Source organism: Brachycentrus maculatus, unplaced genomic scaffold, assembly GCF_059751285.1.
Source record: "Brachycentrus maculatus isolate JH-2025_06_01 unplaced genomic scaffold, ASM5975128v1 h1tg000748l, whole genome shotgun sequence".
NCBI lineage: Eukaryota > Metazoa > Arthropoda > Insecta > Trichoptera > Brachycentridae > Brachycentrus > Brachycentrus maculatus.
In genome coordinates, this window is record NW_028281479.1 from 343,082 (window position 1) to 370,839 (window position 27,758).

General features: G+C 33.2%; 1 protein-coding gene across 1 annotated transcript; it reads right to left on the minus strand.

The window, feature by feature from the left end:
* Positions 1–225: 225 nt before the first annotated feature.
* LOC148300342 (low density lipoprotein receptor adapter protein 1-like) lies at positions 226–27,649 on the minus strand. The gene is made up of 6 exons (XM_088274909.1): positions 27,378–27,649; positions 5,664–5,828; positions 4,319–4,427; positions 4,055–4,217; positions 2,712–2,867; positions 226–2,108 (listed from the first exon to the last, which is right to left on the minus strand). Exons 1-6 carry the CDS (start codon positions 27,421–27,423, stop codon positions 2,013–2,015), a joined length of 735 nt encoding a protein of 244 aa, XP_088131035.1. The 5' UTR covers positions 27,424–27,649; the 3' UTR covers positions 226–2,012.
* Between the last annotated feature and the right edge of the window lie 109 nt (positions 27,650–27,758).

The window sequence follows — 27,758 nt, forward strand, 5'->3', positions numbered from 1 at the left end:
ATTCACAAAAGAATATTTTTTTTTTTTTTAGCATGGTTTTGAAAAATGTTATTGTTATTTTTCAGAAGGAAATGTTACGGAGTTTGGAAGAACTTATGTTCAATTTATTTACACATTCGAGAATAACCTAAACTACAATAATCAGCTACATAAAACATAAACTTTTTTAAAAGTGAAATAAAAATTTGCTTAAAAAAATATATCCATCCCTCAAAGAAGACTAGGTTTTTGTCGAAATTTGGAAAATAGCACCAAAAATTAAAGTGGTTTACAATGAAGAACATATTTTATTGTAAAAAAATCGCTAAATTAAAATGACTTATTAATTATTTAATAGTTTGCATAATATTATTGTATGTATCTATAGTTAAAATCTACAAATCTTATCACTTTATTTTTACGTTACCTTAAAATAATATTTTTAAATATAATAGAAATGTTCCTTGTTTAAAAATATATGCATAGTCTTAATCTGAAAACTAAACTACTTCATTTACGATTAATTGAGCATTTTAGAAAAAACAGCTTTTATTTTGAATTTTAAAACATTTTCAGTGGCTTTGAGGTCAGAGGTTTAATCATTGCATGTATGCTGTATTTATCTATGGGCGCACAGCAAAGCTACAATACTGCAATATCGCTCACTCCTTTCAAGAACGTCATAAATCAAAAATCGACAGTTTTCAGTTGTACATGTCTTCGGAATGCCCAGAAAATGTACTATATCCCAGCAAAAGCGGCATAATTTTAACTTAATATTTACCCGCTACAGGGCAGAAAGTGTTGTTTTTGCATTTTGAAGAAAAGGTATTGTTTAATTGTTTTTTCAAATATACTAAATATTTTTCAAATGGAGAAAAAACCTTCAGCTTTTACCTAAAAAGATCTGTTGCACAGTAAAAAGTTCAAAAAGTGGCTTCATATTTATTTTTCATGCATTGTATTATAATATTTAACATTAAAAACGCTCTCCTGAAAAATCAAGTATTTTGATTTATGACGTTCTTGAAAGGAGTGAGCGATATGGCATTAAAATCGATGTTCTTATATACACAAATGATATATACAAATATTAAAATTCATTATTATTTTCATATAAGCCTTATATGTTTGAAAAAGTGGAATCATGCTGTGCTTGATTGGTAGTCGACCTAGTTCATATTGAAATTGTATTTTTAGGAAAATAATCCTCACCCTCTATTAAGACGCGGTAAGTATTTGATAATAATATTATCCTATCTGTTTGAGTACCTCTGATTTAGGTATGTAGCACCATAAAGTTTTGCTAAACAATATATATTACAGTAAAACATCGATATAACGGACTAATTGAGGGGTGAAGGTGTCCGTTAAAGCCGAAAGTTCGTTATATAAAAATAGGTTTAAAATATTTTATTTTTTTTGAAAATATGAGCGCTGTATTTAGATAAAAATCAACAATACAAAACATAAACGAAATCTATTTATTGTCTTGGGACACTCGTCGTGAAGTGACGTTGCTGTTTGATATCAACCCGCTTACTTTCGGTAATCCTGCTTTGAAAAAGGAATCAAGTTTTGTTTTCACCTTTGAAGTTTGCTGTTTTTTTTATATTTAATCAACTCTCTAAAATTACGACAATGCGTATAATATATGTATAAAGACGTAGGACGTGATTATCATGGCCGCTGAAAATTGTCAACATGCGGCGACACTTAAATTTAAGCATGTATAATAATTAACAGGATGTTAAAGAATGTAAAAAAGTACACTTTACTGGGGTTTTGTCCTTAATATTCGAAAATTGTTAAATAGAGGTGTGTTATATTGAGGTTTTACTGTAATTACACAAACATTACCTATAAAATTTAATTTAATTGAACTAAATTTAAGAATCAATCATCACGATTTGTGATTTCGTTATAATATATAATATACATAATTGCACTGTCGCGGTTTTGTGAACTTTTATGATACCGATGGCTGCCGACAGATGGCACGATGCGTCCGCGACGAGTAGCGAGGGATTGCCTCAACAGAGAATCCTGTCAGTGTTGGCGTTGGAGAGGAGGTGAGTCCCGACACCTTCGTCCCACAGATCGCAGGACCCATCCTCTTCGAAGGAGACCTACAACATAAAAAAATATTTGAAGTTGATCGACTTGTCAGTTGAGTTTTAGTGAAATGTTAAGGGTTGGTATTAATTACATTTTAAAAGTAATAGTGAAATTTTGTATTATTTCTTCTTGTAGCCATTACCCGGATTCAATGATGCATAGGTCACTGCATAAAATTGACGTAATATTAACTTGTTTATTAATTATATGAAGGAAAGGTGACCTTCTATCCGGGTACCAGTCAAGGGTAATACCAATATGTTTGAGATCTCAACATAAATGAAGAAGAATATGAATGTTTGGGTATTTACGGAGCTGAATAATTAATGACTGCTCTCCCATTTTATCACTCGTCTTCATGATAGAAGACCAGTGATACAAACTATATTGGGTTTTTTACATTTAACTCAATGTTAAAAATAATATTATTTTAAATATTTTTAAAAAAATACAAAAAAACTTGCATAAGACTACTTTTGAAGTTTAAGAATGTAAACACGACTAGTTTCGAGAACTATGGATGTAATAACATAACTGATAATTATCAGCAGGCGTAATATAAGTATGTGTTGCATAAATATGTATTATGTATTGTAAATGAGAAGAATGTTCACCCATGGGCTGGAGGTCCCGCTGTCTCCTGTAGAGAAGTCAATGAGGAGAGTCTTCTGTATCGGACTAGGGGAGAGGAACTCTTCGTTCACCCTGTTGAGGGCCTTCACGCTCTTCTCTGAGATCAGCTTCCGGTTACTCTGGTTACTCTGCCACAACTGAAAACAAACGCTGAGCGTGAACACACAAACCAAGTAATAATGTGCAAGATCGAAATACAACAAAAAACGTGAAGGTCGTATGAGAACAAAAATAATAATACTTCTTCTTTCTGTCTCAACCATGGCCAAAAACATACCCAGAATATCAAAAATGAAGTCTTAAGGGCTTTCACAGGGAGGACGCTCAGACAGAAATTGAAACGAAGGTATTTGGTGGCCCTGTAAGACCGAAGATATCGTACGATGGAGTAGAGAAAGAATATTTTGGAGGGACCATGTCAACAAGATGGATGAATCAAGGATCCCATAAATTGCAATTAACGGGATACCACCGAGTCTAAAAGAGAAACTTAACAAACACTACAAACATATACAGATTATTTCTTGAATGTTTTTCGCAGATACTTTGTGGCACATTTTATAAACTTCATAAAATAAAACAACTTTGTTTTTACCACTTTTTATTGATACACTTTATCCAACCGGTTAAAAGAAATATTAAAAAATAATCCCGTTTTTTAAATCATATTTTCATATGGTGTATGAAGTGCGCGGAAGTTTTTGATATCGTAAGGAAAGGATAATTAACTTTAACCTAACTATGAGTATTTTAATATTTTACAATTTAGTACATAAACCCTGATGATGATAAGCTTCTTGTCGAAATCGGTTGGATAAAGTGTACCAATAAAAAGTGGTTAAAGCAAAGTTGTTTTATTTTATATAGTACCTATATCCAGACTATACTATAGAAAACAAAATAAGATAACTCCCTCGTACTGCATAAAAATATATGTTCCCCTGGAATATTTTTTTTAATGTAGAACATGATACTATCAACAAACAAAAAAATAAGAAAAAACTCCTTCTCCAAGCACAAGAGCTCAGTCTCTTTTTTGGAGAGGCTCAGCGTAACTAAAATTATAAGAATTAAGTAGAAATGTATGTAAATTGTATGAAATAAAAAATACTATACATATTATTTTTTTAAATATCTAATGCAAGAAGTACAAGAAGAATTTTACTACTCGTATTGCAGAAGGTAGCAGACCCCCAGGAAGACAACCTAAACGATGGAGAGATAGCTGGTCTTCCACCTCCCAGGAGCAGACCGGAGAGTGACAGGATATAGTCCTAAATAAAGAGGAAAAAGAAGAAGAAGTATTGTAGGATTTAAGGTATACCTGATAGGCTGTGTTGAAGCTCTGGGCAGCAGAGAGGGTGACGGATCGAGCCACCTTTCTCTTGGGGCAGAGGAAGGCATGGCACTCCAGGGATTCGCCGGGACCTTGGGCGATGAAGGCGAACACTTGCCTGTGGATGGCGTCAGCTGAACAGTACGATATCCTGCAAACAGCCGATGCGTCACAATAAATAACATGTACTTTTTAACTGTCTAGTTTGATTCAAGTATGTAATATTTGAGAAAAAACCAGTAGTGTTCTTGCCTGTATATGGAGACATCGAGTATTCTTTCAGATGTAGTTGCGTCTTCCACCGCTATGCCCTTAGGGGAGACTGTAATTGCCACTCTCCTCAACTTTTTCGTGGAACTTGCTGTATTCGCAAAAAACAGACAATAATTAGCCTTTTATCGAGATGTATTACAATGTATTTCAAGGTTTGAGCATGAAATTTGTCTTCATCGCCAATTAAATTGACTCGTGTAGTAGGTACTTCGTTAATACGAATATTATTGCGGATTCTTAAGTTTTATTCATATTTTGTAAAAAACATTGATCTACATTTTATCTATTGTTTAATTATTTATGTAGTAAATAAATTCTTTTGACAATTTTATTGATAATTTATGGATAATAATACTAATATAATTCAATACATATTGTTTTTTTTTTATATGCGTGTAACATTCACCATTCCACCCGTGATTTACATTATTTCATGATCATGAAGTTTCGAAAAATGTGTTCATCTGTCAATTTACACTTTTTTCCATATGGGAGTTCTCGGCACCATGTAGATGGTGAGTAGGGTTGAGTTGGTTTAATATATATATATATTATGATTTATTCCACATAATCTTATGATTGGTGGACATTGAAAGCTGTCCCACGGCATTCCCAGATATGATACAGAAGAATCTAGGCTCCCTGACAGACCTTCTATTGCAAGGCATATTTTTTGTCTTTGTTTTATGAACTAAGTTGCGAAATTTATAAAAAATGTGAAACAAAATTGTAACCCGATTTTACTACGAATTCACATTTAGAAGCTTTCTATGTCCCTGTCACTGCCAATCCAAATAAATACAACTTTACAAAACCACCACTAGGCACTTCACCTGTAGGCAGTGAAACAGATTAGTAGTTAGTTAATTCAGATTGTCAGCTAGATCCGATTCTGACCCAACGTTGGCCAGTACCTGTGTAGACCCCTCCACAAACTTCCACAAACATCCACAGCAGTTGAGGGTCCAATACCTTGCGGGAGACCCGCTTGGCACAGCGCGGGTATTAATTGTGCACCTTCGACATAAGCTAAGACTATGATGATCTATAAGACTATGTTAATCTAACCATGATGTTGTTAGAAGCACTAAAAATAATGATTAATGATTGCAGGACATTGAAAGCTGTGTCACCGTATTCTCAGATCTGATACAAAAGCATCTAGGCTTCCTGACAAACCTACTCTTGCAAAGCAATTTTTTTAAAAATTAAGTTGTGAAATTTAAGTTGAAAAATTGTATCCCAATTTTACGCTGAATTTACATTTAAAAGCTTTCAATAGACAGGGGATATTGAATGATTGTAGGACAGTATGGTGACGTACCCTTGGCCTGGGTGACGACCTGCGCCACGGCGGCCGCCATGGCGGGGGCGGAGCACGCGCGCTCCGCGGGCGCGGCGCCTACGTACTTGAGCAGGAAGCGGCGGCAGCTCGCGTCCGGGCTCAGGGACAGCTGCGACCCCACGGCGTTCCACTCCTCGCATAGTTCTGGAACAGGCCCACCGGTTAGCGAGGGTTGGTTGCGGATCCTTCTCCCATGCATGTCCATAGGCAGGAGACAGATCTCCTGGCCTCGGAATATCCGAGATTGGACGGGGATAAGGACCAAGGACAATAAAGGTATTCGGATACACATGCTCACTTTTAGCACAAAAGTATGCTATTATTAAGCGATTGCTACTTAGTAGCATGTGTGTACATACTTTGCTAGAAATAAGCATGCTCATTTCGAGCATACTCAAAAATCTACCGCCAGGATTTCAAATATGCACTTTTTATTGTAAAGGAATATCCCGCAAAGCTTCTACTTTAAGAGGCTTGTCTGCAGGTAGGATAGTAAGGATAGAGAAGGTAAATGTGAACAATACATCACAAACACCAAGACAAATTGATTTTTTTGTTGAATTCATTTTGCAATAGACGGGAATCGAACCCGCGACGCCAGACTCGCAGTCGAGCGTCTACCCAACTACACCACGGCGCCTGTTATGACTTGAAAGTGGTCAACCAGAAATTGGAATAATCGGCGGGTATATATGAGGAGATGCATGCATGTGGATTTTTTGCAAAGACAGATTGGCGTAGAGCTACTCTCTTTGCCTACCCACGCGGAGAGGTGGCGTGGTGGTTAGTAATTATTTAGATTTTTAATTTAAGTATTGCTTTGTAAATACCACTATTTCAGTGTATGTTTACCTAGTAAATACTACTATTTAACACATTCGAAATTGTGGTATTTACTAAGTAAAACTTAAAGTATACATGGATAGATTTTACCACAAAGTGACTGCCGAATGTTTCAATGAACGTATTTATATTTAAGATTTTGAACATACCATCTATGAACAAACACTTCCATTTTTACATAGATACGCTTACGCATCTGTAATCTATACGCGCGATGGTTATTACTGCGTTCAAAGAGCTTGAAACAAATTTCATGTTAATTTGACGCTAAAAAGGTGAAATGAGATCCTGCGGCGCTGGCAGGTCGCACCGACCAAACGAGTTGGTCGCTGCAGACGTTTATGTGCACGAGACAGGTAGGTGTTCGTATTGTAATTATTATTGCCAATTATAAGGCACCATATCCCCATTATAAGGCACCATAGTCGATCTGTGTGATCGGTCCTGACCATTGCATACTAATTTTACGACATTCCGAGAAAAATAATTCTAGCGGTAGACGGATAAATATTTGGATTTTGAATGGCATGTAATTAGGTGTCTGTATCAACTAAAGTTTTTTCAATTACCTAACGTACAAGTGACTCTAAAATCTAGCTACGGCTTATTAAACACCGCTTATCATGGCCCTACCTAGGCTTTAATCTTATAAGCTTTTTAGCCTATTCCTACTTGTGAGTGGGTTTTTTACTCTTTATGTTTCGAGTTACATACTATAATTTCATGTGAAATTCATCTGAAATTTCATGTATAATTTCATTCACGAGTGAAAATTCTAGACGAAAACACTCTCAATGAAAGTTGACGGAAGTGTGATCATCCCAGGGCTTACGACCTGGCAGTTGGCAGTTTTATATATATGAACCAATTTCAAATCGACACCCTCAGGATCCCTATGCCTATTTAAAAAGAAAGAATACAGAAGTAAAGAGAGAAAATATTGTAGTATTTTCAAAACTTGTATATAAGACAATGACTTAAAACCAAAGTAACACAAAGATCTAAGTAAAATTTGAATTAAGGTACATGAAAAACAGAGACAAGCAAAGAAAATTTAAAAAAAAATACTCCGTGATTTACACTTAGAGAACAAAAAATAAAGAATAAAGAAGGACTTCCCGGGTGATCAGAGACAGAGGATCCGAACCACCCCCGTAAGGGGAGGATAAAACAAAACAAAACAATTTACTAATTTACAAGAATTAACAATAAATAAGGGAGTCAAACACTGCAATATATCGTTCCGAACATTTTTAATTTGTTGCCGACGGATGTTAGACTTCAAAATAAAATATGGAACAAAGGCAAAATAAAGGAATGGGTTCATGAGTTAATTTTATGAAAATTGTAAAATGTATGTATTCTTAATTTTTCTCTTTTTTGTGTTTATATTAGGTTTAAATGGTTAAAAACAATAAAAAAATGTATCCAAAAAGAACTCCACCGACCGGTGGGTCTCTGCAAAATATATATTTTTAAAATATGTTAAAAATAGTGATTTAAATAAATGTATACAATATAAAAATAAATAAATAAGCTTTATATTATGTTATGTTACAGTATAACAATCATATCGATCAGACATAAGTACGAAAATATAAATATTATTCTGGTGATGTGATTTGCTGACGCAGAATATACGTCTATTGTCAAACAAAATAAACATCATGATACAATATTTTGTTCTGTGAAATACAATAGTTGTACTGACCTTTGGTCTGTTGAGTACATTTGCCGCACAAGAGTCTAAGGGCCGCTATCTCTGGTCGAGAAAAAGAGGTGAATGGGTAGATACGAGATACGGCGGCTGGTACGAGCCGTTCTTGGTACGAGATAAGATAAGAAACTAAGTTCAATCATATTTCCAGTTATTCATAGATCCATGTTTACAAACATTGTCAGACATAACATGAGAATATATGTATTATATTATAAAATAACACCAAACAAATAATATGACGAATTTGGATAGATAAATTCAACATCGCTGCAAATCGATGTATGATGTTCGTATAGTGAAACAAGAAAAGAATGCAAGACTTGAGATACAAGCATTATCCATAAAATTAAGAAATTTGTATTTTTAACATCTCAACATAGGGCTTACGTGGTGCAGCGTTCTATTCTCTTTGCCTACGCTTGCGGGGAAGCGGTAGTCGGTTAGAAAATCACATTTTTATTAGAAAAGATCGATTATGGTATTTTCTAAAGTAAAGCATCACATGTAAATATATGTATGTATATATTTTTAATATTTACCGTAATTATTGCTTTGTAGTATTTTTTTTTGTTTTTACGAGTGTCTGATTATTTACATGGCTTACGACCTGTCATAAGGATCATTTGACATAAGTGATCTACTACACTATTGATTGACAACTACACTACTCAAATTTTAGAGATCATCTAAAGATTTTATTCTTTCCTTAATAGAATACAATTTAGCGTTATATTATATATGTCTACCTCAGTGAATTAAAAAATATATGACCCATCTAGTAACTTGCTATCGAACTGTCTAGTAAATAGGTTTACAGATTTGAAAACAAAATAATAAATAAAAATAACATTTTATTTTCGTTGATTATTTTTGAGAAATAATTATGCAAAAATAACAAAAATATTAATTAAAAATTATTTTACATTAATACATGTCGCTCACTCCTATCAAGAACGTCATAAATCGAAAATCGTCAATTTTCAGTTGTGCGTGTTTTCGGAATGCCCAGAAAATGTACTATATCCCAGGAAAAGAGGCATATTTTTAACATAATATTTACCCGCTACAAGGCAGAAAGTGTTGTTTTTGCATTTTGAAGAAAGGGTATTGTTTAAATATTTTTTTAATAAACTAAATATTTTTAAATGGTGAAACAACATTCAGACCTAAAAAGGTCTGTTGCACAGTAAAAAGTTCAATAGGTGACTTGATATTTATTTTTAATACATTTCACTATACATATTTTCAAACATTAAAAACGATCTTCTGACAAATAAAGTTTTTTGATATATGACGTTGTTGAAAGGAGTGCGCGATGTGTATCTTTGTTAGGCTGTATGTATTATAAAAATGATGATTCACAACAATTACATATCTGTCACGAGTTTTATAAAAAAAAATACACAATCTTAATAATGGCATAAATTTATGCATCAGTGATAGATAATACTTATTTTTTTGATCCACAAATCACACTTTGTGGTTTCATATAATGTGTAGACATATGCTAAAAAGAGGACTCGGTTAAGTGTGGAATACCAATTGATATCATGGATTCGTGCATATCGCTTACTCTTTTCAACAACGTCATATATAAAAAAAAAACATTTTACAGGAGATCGTTTTTAAAGTTTAAAAACATAATACATAAAATGTATAAAAAAATATCAAGCCACTTATTGAACTTTTTTCTGTGCAACAGATCTTTTTAGATAAAACCTGAATGTTTTTTCTCCATTTTAAAAATATTTTGCATATTTAAAAACAAACACTTTTCTTTAAAATGCAAAAACAACACTTTCTGCCCTGTTGCGGGTAAATATTAGGTTAAAGATATGTCGCCTTTACTGGAATATAGTACATTTTCTGGGCATTCCGAAAACTGAAAATTGAGAATGTTTGAAATATGACGTTGTTGAATTTTTTTTCAAAACACATTACAAACATAAGTTGTATGTCTAATGTGTATGTGTATGTATTCCCGATGAGTAATTTCCATTTCTCATTTTGGGACATAGGATTAAGACAAGACTGAAACAGAAATAAGAAAGTTTCAAAAAAAGATAAAAAATTTAACTAAAATAATAAAAGTTAAAAATTAAAATTAAGGTTTATTACTTTTTTATTTATTGTTTCAGCATAAACTTTGTGGTAAGATATGTTACAATGATTAAAGAAAACACTTATTTTTTTAAAGTGGTAAAAAACAAGTGTTTTCTTTAATCATTGTAAGGTTTATTACAATTGCAAACAGATTTGCCTCTTTAGAAATTTTAAAATCGTTGTCTTTACAACGATATACTCGTATGCATCTTTGGCTTATAAGTTTGCCGACCACTGCCTTGGCGTATAGTTATACTGTGGAAATTAATAAATAATTTATTGGGTTCGCTGACAAAGCTTTTGAGTTTTTATAATATCTTGATATGACTGGATATATTGGCCATGGAAATGAATTATTCGTAAAACTGCGACAGAGCCATTTTTGGTAAGATGCTCCAAGCCCGCGACTGCACTCGATGCATTCTCAGGCTACCTTGTGTGCGTACGGAGAAACTCTCATACGCATAATGCAGACAGTTTATATTATAAGATCTGTACTCGATAATAATTATACCAGCGGATATCCGGTACCTTCAGTGAATGGAATGAGATTCTTGTCACCTGTTAACAGGTTATTGGTTGTGTCTTACGACTTGCTGCCTACAATACTACTTCTTCTTGGTGTAGACCTTGTGGCCTGTTTTTAAGAAAAATTAGCCACCTCCGATATCGATTCCCAGCTCTCAATCAGTCTCTTTTGAGTCGTCTACCTAAGGGCCGGCCGTGTAGTGCAACGTGGGGGAGTCTGGATGGTTCCATTCTCTTCACATGCGCATACCATTGTCTTCTTCACCTTACGATATTTTCGATCTCACAACATTACTGAAAGTATGAATTGAGATAAGATACGTTTGCTTCTATAGTGTAGCGATCAGCGTGTCTGGCTACCGTGCTGAAACCCCTTCCTTCTCCATTTTCTTTCCCATATGGCAATATTGTTCTTAATCATAAGATTCTTCTTTGTGTCATATGTATCACATCAAATATCATATTTCGCATTCCATTATTTTAGACATTAAACAGACATTAAATCAGCTGTCGAAGGAAATATGGAAGTCTAGGCATTCACAGGGCTTTCGACCAGTGATAAGTAACTAGAATAATTATTTCATACACTTACGTAATGTTACCATTCTGCCCATTACTGATTCTTGGAAATTTTATGTATGGTGTTCTTTTTAACAAGAGCTTTCGTGTCTCACTTGGAACTTTCAGGTGAAACTAGCATCTGTCATGCTTGAAATATTATTTCAATTTTAAAAAAGCCCCACTCCTAGCACAAAAGCTTAGTCACTTTTTTGGAGAGGCTCAGCGCAACTAAAATTATAAGGTTGTATTAAGTAGAAATGTATAGAGATTGAAATTATTTATATGATGTTATAATTGTATTAAATTTTATAAAAAATGTAATTAAACGAAATAAATAAAATATACATAATTTTTAAATACTTGCTTGACCAGATGGTTATTAATATTTTTGTTTATGAGGGTTATGTAAAAAAATTGTTAACATTTATCTGGTCAAGTTAGAAATATACAAATTGCCTGAGGGGATTTTCGATGCTTGCAGAATGGTGAAGTTTATTTTATTATACTATTTTTGTTGTTATATTTGTTTTTACGATTTTTTTTTTTAAATATTTAAGGAATCTATATTTAATAAAGAATCAATATATAATAGTACGCTTATTAAATTCATTTCATTTTGGGAGAAAATTTTAATTAAACCGTACTTTTCATTTCCAGTCTATGTAGTTGTGCATATAATATAGAATTTTGTCTAGCCTCCAACCAGTATATGATGTCGGTAACGACGAAATCCGTTCACTGGTCAAATGAAACAAAAGTGAAGAAAAAATTATAAAGTTGTTGTTTTCTTATATAACGTGGTCGTATTTACATTTGTGAATGAAGTGTTGATAGCTATGCGATGTTTATACTTTGATATTTTGATTACATATCATCTCGATAATTAGATACGCATTTTGCTCTGTTGTACTTTGAAATTACGCGATAACTGGCGAATGACGCGTCTGACTTCTTCACAGGACCTCTTGACATCGGCGGAGATGTCTCCCGAACCAAATAAATCTGGTTATCAGCGGAGATTTTAGATATGAAATAACGCCGTATTTGGTGTCAATTCTGTCAAAGAAATACCAAGACTTGGTAATTGAAAAAGGACTGCGGAAATGATTTTTCAGAATTTTGTTTTCGCTAAGTTGGCACAACTGTTTTCTATATTGATGCTATCTTTGAGTCCAATCTGTCATTTAGTTTGCTGACAACAGTCAAAAACAAAGAAGTCCATATTTGGTTTTTATCGCGGAGAAAAATTGAACACAGAATTTGTCTTAAATTTTGTATTACGAATGAAATTGCGAGCTTAAAGGCGTTGAAAATGTTCTTGAATGCTCACAGTGATTATACTTTATCGAGAACAAAACATTTAAGTGGTACAAAACGTTCAAAGAGAGTCATGAAGTGGTTGAAGACTCGTTGACGTCCTTCAGTGTCGAATGCTGAAGAAAACATCGACCAAGTAAAGTATTTGGACACTCAAAAATTTTGTGAATAAAAATAACTAGTAAAATAATAAGCTGCATTAAATTTGAAAATCATGTTTTCAGGCGTTTATCAGTATGTAAAAATAATCTGGGGCTCGGATCTTGCATACATCAAAATAGAAGAGTCTGTGCTAAGTAAAAGCTTTCTCCATCCAACATAGACGGCTGTTGTGAACTCATATGTATTGTGTCATAAGATTAATTAATATATCGAGGAGTTTTTAAAAAAAAGTGTCAATTATGATTAGAATTGTGAATGTTGAACGTGTGTAAAGTGATCACTTAACCAGTCTATGATAGGTCCCTAAGCCCTGTAAATATCCAGACTTCCATATGCATCTTCATCTTTGTTGAGATGGCAATACAATGAAGAAATTCATACTTGAATATCGTCATTGTATTGTATTTTCAAAGAGCTTGGACGTGAAGTACCCAAACATCTTTCACGAATCGGTTCGCATGATTTTGGTTGGTATTTTAGACAGAGGGCACTAGTCAAAATGGATCCCACATTTATAAAGCGCATCGTAACCGGGGACAAGATATGGGTTTTACTCAAAGACATAAAACAAAATTTGCAAATTAACTCAAAGCGATTCCGAAGTATGTATAAAAGTGCTTGCATTGATGGTTCGTTGGGAAAATATATCGCTTCAAAAGGAGCCTATTTTGAGAGAGATGCAATGAATTTGGAAGGATGTTTTGTTTTTCCTTTTTGACTCAGTCCCATTATTTATTTGACGGAATGAATGCCAGACGACCTCCATTCGCCAAATGCACGATATAGTTGACCGAAACAGATTAAATTATCGAGTATTTAAGTAAACCACAATAAGACAACTGGGACATACAAATTGTGACGAATACGCGTTAAAGAAGTAAGTCGTCATTCTCTGTAATAGATAATATCGCTTCAAAACAACAGGAAATGTTAACAAAGATGCGGAAAAGCATGATCGTAATAAGAAATATGTTATATTTTACAGATAATACCATATTATGTTCTAAATAATAAAATTTAACCAAAATAAAAATAATTTTAGGTTAGTTTATTGTAATATAAACCTACATATAAATTATGTTTTCATTCACAATTTCTACGAGGTTTTACTAATCAAAAATATTAGTTTTATCAATTGATTCTGCAGTCATTTTGTAGTAAAATCTATCCATTTTTAATTAAAGTTTTACTTGGTAAATACTACTATTTCTTAAAATCTACTGTTTATATGCCATACCACTATTTAAATAGTAAATACCACTATTTCTTGAAATCTATTGTGACACGTATTTCGATGCATCCAGCATCATTTTCTTACAACATACGGTGGTATTGTATTAACTATTGTGGTAACTTTAATTCTAAATAGATAGATTTTACCGCAAAGTGACTGCCGAATCGATTAACGAAAATATAATTGATTTATTACGAATTTAAAGAAATTCTAACATTTCCATCCGAGATGAAATATTCTCACTTAAAATGACGACTATTTATCCGCTAATTAAACGCAATACATTTAGCAAATAGGTAATATTTCCTGTGTTAGCTTACGTTGCCAATAATCTGTAATGGCGACATCCGGCGCTGTCTTCCTAATAGAAAAAATATCTGCAGCGCCGCCATGACACTTTCCAATGGTCCATAATTTGCTGTTGCACCGCGCTACCGCCTATTACGAACCAAGAATACCTAATCGGTTTATTTATAATTGGCTAGAGAGGTGACCATTAAATCCAGTCTTATGGTACAAATATACATGTCCGCCTCCGTAGTGTAATGGTCAGCACGCTCGGCTACCGTACTGGAGGTCCCGGGTTCGATCCCCCTGGGAGTCAAATAAATAAAAAGGATTTTTTTACTCCAATATTTATTCAATATTACCCTGGTCTGGTTGGCTGATCACTTTTACTTCGTGTGTTAATCAAGATAACACTGCGTTTATATGATGCAGTGCCCTATGCACCATCGGGTGCGAATAAGGGTTAAAAAATTATAAATATAATAATTTATACTCAATATTACCCATGAATGGTACCTGAAGCGGAGGGCTGATCACCTTTCCTTCATGTGTTAACAACGATAAAGTTAACGCTGTGTTTATATGATGCAGTACCCTATGCACCATCGGGTGCGGCTGAGGGTTTGAAGAAGATGAAGAAGACACGTGCTACTAATGAGCATGCTTATAGGCATGCTTACAACGAGCATGCTCTGGGTAAAAAAAAAACAGAGTGAGAAAAGAGCGAAGCTGCAACTACTTGCTCTGGAGGTGGGGGAAAGGAACAACCCTGATTGTGAGGGTGGAGCTGAGCAGACCATAAGGCACATAGTGCAGGACTGCCGACTCAGAGGATTTTGTGGTGACTTTTGGGATGTCTAGGAGGCGGTGCGCGGTGGACTGACTGACTGAAATGTCACTTTATCAAATATTAGACCCTATGTCGCTAAAATTTGTAAATGCCGACAAGTTCAGGTGTCACATCAAATAATTTTCGCCGCAAATAGTTTCATTGGAGTATTTCAGTTTTTTTTTTAAAATTGATGTAATTTTTATATTATTTTTTGACATCTCATCAAAGATGAAGAAGAATATGGAAGTCTGGGCATTTACGGGGCTTACGGAGTTTCTGCTTAATAAAAAGCTTCTTTACATCTCACCAATAGATGTCTCTAGTGAAGTTCTAGTGATTCAAGAACAAGGTTTCTAAATTGGTTCATATGTATAGAACTTCCAAGAATTTGAGTAGTGTGGTTGTGGGTAGAATTGGTGAATGTTACACGTGTGTAAAGTGATCACTTAAACCAGCCTATGACGGTCGTCAGCCCCGTAAATGCCCAGACTTCCATATTCTTCTTCATCTTTGATGAGATGTCAAAAAATAATATAAAATAATCAGTTTCATTTTTTTATAAAAGTCTTTATATCTTTATTTGTTTTTCGAATCTTTAGTTTTGGTGTATCGCGATTTTTCCTTATGATCAAAAGTACTCCCTGACTTCAAAAAGTTTCAGAACTACTGACCTTAAGGACAATCTATGTACCTAGCTACTAGCTACCTACCTATAAATAAGTCTCCAATTTTAGGTGCAACACATTATCCTACTGAATAATTTTAAACACGAGGTCGCGAATTCAGTTCCCAACTAGTGCAGCTTTAAATCAGCGTTTCGCATTATATGCCATTAAAACAACTAATCGTTGGTGCGGTTATTGAAAGTTGCGAAAATGGTAATTTGATCGATATTTGAGATTTTTTCATATTACAAACTATCGTTAAATTATCAGTTGCCTTCGTGAACCCGTTATTATATTTTATATGTTTATAGCTTGTACCAGTTTGGAGTGATTTTAATATCAAACAATATTGCATAACTTTCATTACCCAGAGCGATAATAATATGCCACCAGCAATTTTGAAAGGTGAAAAAATTCGCGCAGAGTGTAACGGGAATAATTTCGTTGCAATTTTCCAATTGATTACAACTTGCAGTTTCGATCTTTCTCGGCTGGAATATTTCCAAGGTCGTTTTGTCGTATGTAATTAATAAGTATCGATGTTTATATATATATAATTAATTTATCCCCACTGAGTTTTGACTGGCAAATACGTGTTATTAAAATATTAGTATTAAAATATGAAACCAACGTTAACACTTTCTGATTTTATTTCCAAAAGTTAAGGTCGAACAATCAAAATGAAATATAAAAAATTCCTGTCTATAATTAACCTAGTAACAAAAAGTCCAAATAAAAAACAGTTTTGACCGATCCTCACAGCCGTATACTACCCTCATACTAATGATAAAACCATATTTTTCTAGTAAATTACCAAATTATATTTTGTATTTTAAAAACATTGTTAACTTTGTGGTATGGTAATATTATACAACACTCTCTTTATCATTCATCGTTCATTTTATGTAATAACACTTTTAATATAAAAAATATTAAAAAAAAAAAACACTACTTCATGACTACCGGTTTCAAACAGACCGCATCATTCGACCATGTCATATTTGAGTGCGTGTCGCAATAAATTTATTTTACTATACTTAATTATTAAAATAAATATTGTAAAATGTGCCCTATAACAGTGCTATTCATAAGCGGATAATGAAAGTAGGCAGATATGAAATATATCGCATCATTCAGCCATGTCAGCCATTCAAATACTTTTTGTTGTTGTGACATCTCATCAAAGATGATGAAGAATATGGAAGTCTGGGCATTTACGGGGCTAACGATCGTCATAGGCTGGTTTAAGTGATCACTTTACACACGTGTAACATTCACCAATTCCACCCATTATTGACCAACATACTACTCAAATTCTTGGAAATTCTATATTTATATATATGAACCAATTTTTAAACATTGTTCTTGAATCACTAGAATGTCACTAGAGACATCTATTGGTGAGATGAAAATAAGCTTTTTATTGAACTCTTTTTTCAGCATGTGATGTCCGAATCCGAATCGTATTTGGACACATTCAAAATGTTGTATTCAAATACTTGTTCACAAATCTAAATTATCTCCAATTATAGGAGTATTTTTCATCTTTTTTTATTAACATCTCATCAAAGACGAAGAAGAATATGGATGTCTGGTCGTAAGCCCCTTAAATGCCCAGATTTTCGTATTCTTCTTCATCTTTGATGAGATGTCAATTAAATAATATCAATTTTCTTACTTATAAAATTTTTAAAATGTACCCTTGGCACGAAAAAATTCAGTGAGGGCATATTATTGTCATTTGTTAATTGTTATTATTATATAATGAAATAAATGAAAAGGTACTTAAATTTATTTAACCCTTAGGGTCATAAAAACACGAAAAGAAGATGCGTTTAAGAAAACGGTTGTTTGATTTGATAATTATAATAGTATTTTGACTACTCGAGTAAAATAAGCTGATGCAACATAAAGATAGACGCCATAATATTATATTAGGGCTGACGCCATATCAGTCCCAGTAAGAGAACCACATGTTGTTCGGCACCACTTTTTGTCTCACCAAACGGGTGTCTGCTACAGCAGCCTTCTAAACATCCATATTATATTTTATTTATGTACGCTCTAATGATACCAGGTTAAAACGATCATCACTGACCTTTCTTTTAGAAAAAAAAACTGTAAAATTGGTATTTTAATACTACTACTACTCTACGATTATTTTATTAATTAATATAATATTTGGTAGACTGCGTTTATATGTTTTTTTTTCAAATAAACTAATGTAACTTATCCAAGTGACTCTAAAATCTAGACACCGCTTATCATGGCCCTATTTAGGCTTCAACTTTATATATTTAAAGCCTTTATCTACTCGTGAGTGGGTTTACTTTTTATGTTTAAACTTACTATAATTTCATGTAATTTATCAGTGAAAATTGTAGACAATTATATATGAAGAATAAAAGAACGCGGAAAGCATTTAAAAATGTTTTAATTATTGTTGTTTTATATTAAGGTTCGATTCCCAGAGAGGTCAAAATAAATATGAGTGAATTTTCACCGCAATATCGATTTTATGGCTGATCACCTACCTTTTGTGTAATCAAATCACCAAGAAAACATGCAGTACTCTATGCACCATTGGGTATTTGATAGTGGATAAGTGATAAAAAATAAGGATATCAGATTAGTGGCGGATAAAAATATAAGTAACTTTAACTAACTAACCATGACGTCGCTTACCCGCAGAGGTCAGCACAGAGAATAGAACGCAACATCAATCTGTCTTTACAAACAATCTTCGCCTCTTCCACATCTATGCATCTCCTCGTACATGCCCGCCGAATATTCCTACTCCTGATCTGACCATTTTCAAGTATTCATGCCAAGTTTTCTTCGATCTATCTGTGCTCCTATTTCTAACTGCATTAGCTTCTTAAATTTATTTTACCTTTCTTTCCACACTCATTCGTTCCGCATGCCCTAACCGTATCAACACACCATTCTTAATATTATCGATAATGCTGATCTCAGCCTTGCATTATTCCCTAATATCACTATTCGAACATCTATCATACATGATTTAGGCGCACGAGATCTTATTTTGACTGCATTCAGTCTACTTCATTCTAATTTTGCCAAATTCCATGCTTCTCTTTCATATTTGGGTTGGAACCAGAACTCCGTTGTGTATTGCCAGCTCAGCGTTCACTGGCAGGGTTTTATTTGCAGTGTATTTATTTTATCAATAATGCTTATTATCGTTTAAATTTAAGAAATAAGTGAATTATATTTAAATACGCATGTGTTGCACAATAATCCTTTCAACTGCACTTACTGCATATATAAGCAAATTTCACCGCGCACAGTGCAATTTACCTCGGATAATTTTGTATTGAAATAATAATTGGATAATGCATGTAATTCTTCAGTATCCAAGGATAAGTGACTATGAGAAGACACGAATTATGCTCGTTCGTGTCAAAATTCATATCAGACGAATTGATATACAACAATCTCAACTGCAGTTCTTGCGTCAAGGTTTCAATTTCATATTTTACATGTGTGTATGTGGATATAAAGATTTCTTGCTGAAATACATAATATTTTCATTTTATTTATTCGTAAATGGAATGTGAGGACAGTTTACTGAAATCAAATACAGGTTTTTTTTACTTATAATTGGAAGTTTTTCAAACCAAATTGGACATATTTCAATCACTTTTTTTCTTTGCAATCAAAGTCTTTTATTCCTAAGACTTGCTAGTGCTTTTATTCCTAAGACTAGTAAGACTTGCTAGTCTTAGGAATAAAAGCACTTGCGTTAGTCGGCAAACCTGCGCGGCGCGCTGACATAGTCATTGCGCGCGATGTGTACTCAAGATTTCAGACAAGATTTACAATAGTACTTTGAATCATGAGTGGTACTTGGAATATATTTTTTTAAATTCTTTTTATTTTATAAAATACGGTATGAAGTCCAATTTGTTTTGTAAAACATCGAATTAAATTTATTAAACGTCCAATTTGAACTAAAAAACGTATTGTAAAATATTCTCAAAGCAATTTTCTAAATGTGCGTATTGTATTGTAAAAAAAGGAACAGTAATATTATTTTTTGACATCTCATCAAAGATGAAGAAGAATATGGAAGTCTGGGCATTTACGGGGCTGACGACCGTCATAGGCTGGTTTAAGTGATCACTTTACACACGTGTAACATTCGCCAATTCTACCCATTATTGACAACCACACTACTCAAATTCTTGGAAGTTCTATATATATGAACCAATTTAGAAACCTTGTTCTTGAATCACTAGAACTTCACTAGAGACATCTATTGGTGAGATGTAAAGAAGCTTTTTTATTAAGCAGAAACTCTTATATTAGTATGTGAGATCCGAATCCTGGATTATATTCACACACATGAGAAACGCCAGAAAATACCATTTTCATTTTTATTATTAAGCTTATAATTTGACCAGATAATTTATTTACAACATTTTGAGTGTGTCCAAATACTGGGTAGAATTGGTGAATGTTACACGTGTGTAAAGTGATCACTTAAACCAGCCTATGACGGTCGTCAGCCCCGTAAATGCCCAGACTTCCATATTCTTCTTCATCTTTGATGAGATGTCAAAAAATAATATGAAAATAACTCCTGTAATTGGAGATTATCCAGATTTTGTGAACAAGTATTTGGACACACTCAAAATGTTGTAAGGAACAGTAATCATTCATTGTAAGAAGGGTCCTCGTAAAAATGTATTTGTTCTCAGAATATCGACAAATTATTGGAATAATATTTTATATCGTTATAATAATGTACGAATACATTAATATCTACAAAATTCACAAAGGAGAAAGTGGAACACGAATTATTCTTGCAAAAAATAAAATAAAAAAATCAGATTCAACCAAAATTCATGAGATGTAAATGAATTAATCAATATTAAATCTGATGATGATGATAAGATATTGTATCATTTGATTATATCGGAGGATGATCTATTAATTGACTATAAGCAATCACGATATGCGAATATTAAAGAATTACATATCAGATATAAAAATTACAGTCAACCTTGATTTATTAATTTTTTATAGAGATTCGCTAATCTATCCGAACTCCTATATGCGAATCCATACTCAAAATCCTCGAAGGCACGAGTTCTATTCAATTTTTAATTTTCTTCTTCTAACCTATATCTGCACCCAATGGTGCATAGTTGATCATAGGTGATCGTTACTTACATGAAGGTATGGTGATCACTCCTGCGCTTCAGGGACCAGTCCAGAGTAATAATAAATAACATTTACATTCAGTAAAAAAAAACGAAAAAAAAATGCGTCAACTCGTCGTCAGTCAGTCACTCTGCCAATCAATTTTTACGATTTTCAGCAAAGGCATCGCATACAAGTTTGACGTTTTCAGAGAGTAAACCGATATTTTTAATGTAATATTGATCAGGAATCGAGAATTCGAGAAATTTGATAAAGTTGAAAATTTCATTAAACGAAATGGGCTGTCTCTATATTGAATTTAAGCATACGAGATAAAGAAAAATAAAGGTTACTTACTAGTCGAGAGTATGATACAGAGGGTAAGGATGGTCCTCATATTCTTTTGTATGAACTTTTCGTTTCAATATAAAATTTTACGACATTTGTATACAATAAATACGCGTTAAAGAGTCGCTCTATTTAGTTGGCAGCATATAATAAGACAACAACTGTAAATACAGTTTCTTTCACATTTATTTGATTTTACCAATGAGTCATCATCGGGATTACCACTCTAATGATGTCTTTGTATACAAATAAAAGGGTCTCTGCGAAATAAAAGCTTTCTCAATCTATTCATAGATGGCTGATGTGAACTAGATCACGGAACGTAATGAGAAAGATCATACATCAATGCATTCCAAAATTTGATTGATGCGTTTGTCAATCATGGGTAGATTGGTGAATGTTACATGTATGTAAAGTGAACACTCCAGCTAGTTTGAGTGCATCCAAATCTTTGTTTGCAAATACTACTCAACTCAACTATAAATGGTGCCGAGAACTCGCATGTGAAAGAAGGTGTCAATAGAAACATAAATACAGCTTTAGAAATTTGAGTAGTGTGGTTGTCGATCATGTAGGTAGAATGGTGAATGTCATAGATGAATGTATAAAGTGATCACTTAAACCAGTGACGTAACAAACTGTGAAAACTATGACAAGTCTCAAGTCTTGTAAATACCCAGACCTTCATATATCTCCTTCATCTTTGTTGACATGTCAAAAATGAAAGATAAATATACTGTGTGTGAACAAAAATACCAGTTTTTAGCACTTATATTATACGATAGTGTGACCTTAATTTTTTGCTGAAATGATTATTTATTTTGACTAAATAAAGGTCGTGTCCTTGTCCCCTGAGGACCTCTGGTCGCCTTGAGCTCCTCACAGAGATAATACTCCTATTCATGTGGCCGATATGTAAACACGGAATACATCCCCGTCACTAAATTGCTACGGAGAGATAAAAAGTAGTCGTATTTGTACTTGGAATATCGTACTGACCAAAGTTTGCAGTCAATTAAATTAGATTTTTTTAATGTTTAAAAAAACGCGTGTTATTATAAATGTCTTAATCACTGAAGTATTTAAAAATAGGAGATATAAATCATATGTAAACAAATTTAAAAAATTGATTAATTGATTCGGCAGTCACTTTGTGGCAATATTTATTAATTTTAAATTTAAGTTTTACTTGGTTAATACCACTATTTTTAAAAATCGGTTGTCTATGCACCGTATACAGTGTTTGAAAAGGATGCGGAATGCATCGAAACACGTGTCACAATAGATTTTAAAAAAATAGTTGTATTCACCAAGTAAAACTTAAATTAAAAATGGACAAATGTAATAGAATAAATTCTGTATTATAAAGTAATATAAATGCAAAGAATTCAACGCAGACATTCTTCCACATTCATACATATTCTCATACATATCCGTTGATTAATCCGACGTCAAGTGTTTAACATACTTGATAATGCCAAGTTTTCCTTGGTCTTCTTCTGCTCATATTTCCAAATACATTCGCCTCATTTTTTTAACCGTTCTTTCCTTACTCTTTCGTTCCGCATGTCCATCTCGGCACCATCTCTTTCGTTCCGCAACCATCTCGACACCACATTATTTGTTTTATCGATAACGCTTATTTCAGCCTTGCACTTTTGTAAATTTTTGAGTGTTCAAAATCTTATTAAAATGTAAAAAGTTATTCACCAATTGCTTTGATATTTTGACATAACGTTACATTAGAATACACGCGTGTTTTCACCTGTGACAGAAAAAACTTTTTTAACAGCTTTTATTTTACCGCAATGGCAGTGCCTTCTGTTGAACGTAAAAGTAACGCACGCAATACTGAACATTGCTCAAGGCGGACAGCGCGTTTCTTGAAAGCTCCCGTGTCTGCATTACTTGTGATTTTTTCTTCTTCACAAACATTGGGAAATTAAACATACTCGTATAACTAACTAACTAACTAACCAACACGCAGAGAATAGAACGCCACACCACTCTGTCATTGCAAACATTCTTCGCCTCTTCCACGTTCATGCATGCCTCATACATACCCGCTGATTGTTACGACTCCTAACCTGACCACTTTCAAGTATTTGGCATACCTGATCGTGCCATGTTTTTCTCGGTCTTCCTCTGCTTCTTTTCCCAATTACATTCGCCTCGTAAATTTGTTTTACCGTTCTTTCCTTACTCATTCGTTCTACATGTCCAAACCATCTCAACACACCTTTCTTAATTTTATCGATAATGCTTATTTCAGCTTTGCATTCCTTCCTTATTTCAGTATTCGAACATCTATCATACATCGTTTTGTCGCACATTCTTCTGAGAGATCGCATTTCGACTGCATTCAGTCTACTCTCATCTCTACTCACATACTGGTATCTTTCTTTTTAATTTAACTAGAACGAGCTAGTATTGTAATTTATAAATATTTTCAAAGGCGATGTTTACAATAAGTTTGATGAAAATAAAACTTTCGTTTAAAATTCACATTTTTTCAATAGCTCTTTTTTTCACGAGTTTTTTGCTTATTAAGAGTTAAAAATAAGGTATTTTTTGTATTGACTTATTCAAAACGATTTAATAATCACTTACATTAAAATACTGTGATAATATATTATTTTTTGTTTTTCAATAACTTTGGAAAAAAACAATCGATGTGATAAAATAAAACGATTGGTTATCTGCATCGATTTGCAGCCAAAAAATAAGAACTTTACTCTCTATTATTACATATACTATCACACAGGGGGTCAAAGAGTAAAAAAAATATTAATTGAATATTGTAATCAATAATTTCATTAAAAATAATTATCTAAAAGAAACAATACATATATTTTAATATATTGTAAATAGTATCATATTCAACTATATACAAAAATGTATATATAATACATATATCTACCACATATGAAATGTTTTATTATAATTTGGTATAAATTTATGAGGCGAATGTGGTTCGTAATAGAAGGAGACGAAGACCGAGGACTTGGCATGATCAAGTATTTCAAACACTCGTCAGGAGTCGGAATAATCGGCGTGTATGTATGAATATGTGGAAGAAGCGAAGATTGTGTGCAAAGACAGATTGGCGTGGCGTTCTATTGTCTCTTCCTACCCCTGCGGGGAAGCGGCGTGATGGTTATTCAGTTAGTTTTATTATTTATAAATTGGTGTAAGATTTACGTTTTGTACTTAACACTTGGTGGAACTGTATTTTATATAATAATAACAAAAAGTTTTAACATTTTCCACTTTATTTTATTCTACTAATAACCGGGTTACGCCGATACCGACGTCATCAGACTGGGCAAATAAAACAAAGTGGAAAAAGCTGTATTATTGTTGTTTTATTTTATTACATAAAATTTTGTAGACTGCGGTTAAATGAAGAATAAAAGTATGTTAAAGGTATTTTTAAAAATGTTTTAATAATTGTCATTCATTTCAAACCCCTTATCCGCACCCCAATTGTGCATAGGGCACTGCATTATATAAAAGCAGCGTTATCTTGATCGTTAACACACGAAGGAAAGGCGATCAGCCCTCCGCTTCAGGTACCAGTCCAGGGTAGTATAGAATAAATATTAGAGTGAAAAAATCTCTTATATTTATTTGATCCCCCCTGGGAATCGAACCCAGGACCTCCAAAATGGTAGCCGAGCGTGCTGACCATTACACTACGGAGGCGGAATAATTGTAATAGTCAAAATAAATATTGTATCTGATTATTCACTGCAATACTGATTTAATTGATAATAGGGTGATCCCTGAAGCCTCATCAAAATCAAATCATCAAGGAAACATTCAGTACTCTGTGCACCATTTGGGTATTGAATAGTGGATAATAGTTAAAAGGATATGATATTAGTGTGGTATAAAAATATAAGTAACTAACTAACTAACCATCACGCCGCTTCCCCGCAGGGGTAGGCAGAGAGAATAGAACGCCAGACCAATCTGCATTTGCAAACAGTCTTCGCCTCTTTCACATTCATGCATCTCCTCATACATACCCGCCGATTATTCCGAATCCTTATCTGACCACCTTCGAGTATTCGAAATACTTGATCATGCCAAGTTTTCCTAGGTTTTCCTCTGCTTATATTGCCAACGACATTCGTATGATAAATTTCTTTTTCTGTTCTTTGTTTAGTTATTCGATCCGCGTGCCCAAACCATCTCATCTCACCTTTCTTAATTTAATCGATAAATCTTATCTCTCAGCCTTGCATTGTTTTATATCACCTTATAAAAATAAGTCCTCGTAATTGTCATTATTATAACATGTTTTCATATAAAATTTATATATATGGTTCTCATATATTTCATTTATTTATTTACATACATGAGTTTTTTATTATTTAATTTTCTATAATAATAATAATAAATCCCTTACCGCACCCCAATAGTGCATAGGGCACTGCTTCATATAAACGCAGTGTTATCTCGATCGATTACACATGAAGGAAAGGTGATCAGCCCTCCACTTCAGGTACCAGTCCAGTGTAATATTGAATAAATATTAGAGTGAAAAAATCACCTATATTTATTAAACCTTCCTGGGAATCGAACCCGGGACCTCCAGAACGGTAGGCGAGCATGCTGACCATTACACTACGGAGGCGGAATAATTGTAATAGTTTTATATTAAGTCAAAATAAATATTGTATTTAATTACTAATTTTCCATACATTTTTATTTTAATATCTTTAAATTAATTAGGCTGTTTTCTTCAATAAAGAAACTAGGCTCTTGTGCTTGGGGGATTTTTACTAAATTATTTTATGTAAGCGTAGGATAAAAAAAACATCTAGTAAACAAAAATATCTAGTTCTAAAATGTTTCTTTTAAGTCTATGTGACGTGTGTCTGAAAATAGGAATCAAGTTGTGGCAGAGTGGGCGGTCAGTAACACCCAGTCCACATACTAAACATATTATCAACTACAAATAAATAAATAAACATGGAGCAACAGCCCGATTAAAAAATATAATAATAAATTGTAATTATAATATGTTTTATTTTATATTTTAAGATGTAATAGATTAATATCAGTTAATATACATACATAAATGTATAGAGTTAAAATTAGTGAGGTAAACAAAAATAGCATACATAAGAAAAATAAATTATTATATTTCTCATAAGTATAAGCAATAAACAATGCGTGTAAGTCCCTCTTGAAGCACAAAAGCTTAATCTCTTTTTTGGGGAGGAACAGCGTAACTAGTAAGATATCGCTCGCTCCTTTCAAGAACGTCATAAATCAAAAAACTTGATTTTTCAGGAGAACGTTTTTAAAGTTTAAAAATATAATACAAAGTATTAAAAATATATATCAAGCTACTTATTGAACTTTTTACTGTGCAACAGATATTTTTAGGTAAAACCTGAAGGTTTTTTCTCCATATATCTGAAAAATATTTAGTACGTTAAAAAAAATTAAACAATACCTTTTCTTCAAAATGCAAAAAACAACACTTTCTGCCCTAAAGCGGGTAAATATTATGTTATAAATATGCCGCTTTTGCTGGGATATAGTACATTTTCTGGGCATTCCGAAAACATGCACAGCTAAAAAGTGACGATTTTTGATTTATGACTTTCTTGAAAGGAGTGAGCGATATGTTAAAAGTAGAAATGTCCAACAAACGAATTCATTTATAATTTTTTTTGTAACTATATTAAATAAATAAATAAAAATAATAAAGCTTTTTTACCATTATAAATATTTACAACTAAGCACGTTGCTAACTATAAGATCGTTATGGCTACGTTTCCTTTTATATCTCTCGGTAAATCTTCCAGTTATTCGACGCCTAGTTGCTCCATGTTTCGCGGCAAGAATCCAATTAAAAACGGGTATGAAAGAAAAAGAAAATATAAAATATCTAAAACCCACTTACTTTTATGCTTCGAGTTGTTTTTCCAGATTTTCTTGAGAAGAGACATGGCGCTCTGAATAAGGTCTAGTAAAATTTATATTCTGCCAATATTAATGAAGATTTATGTACATAATTCAATTAAAACACAATTAGTAAATTGTACTGAACAATCCTTTACAAATGGAATAAAAGCTAAGTATATTATTATTGTTTATCGCGCGAACTCGTGTTTTCTTCGCTTGATCTAGTTCTCGCGGTATGCGTGTTGCGGCTTACGATCGTTATGATACACTGAAGTGATATGGCTGGACTTTCAGTGTACTGGACTGACTGTGGGCTGTGACTGCTGACGGATAGTTGTTCTAGTGGAAGCTGGTCTCCCGCGAGGGCGGTGCGGTAGCG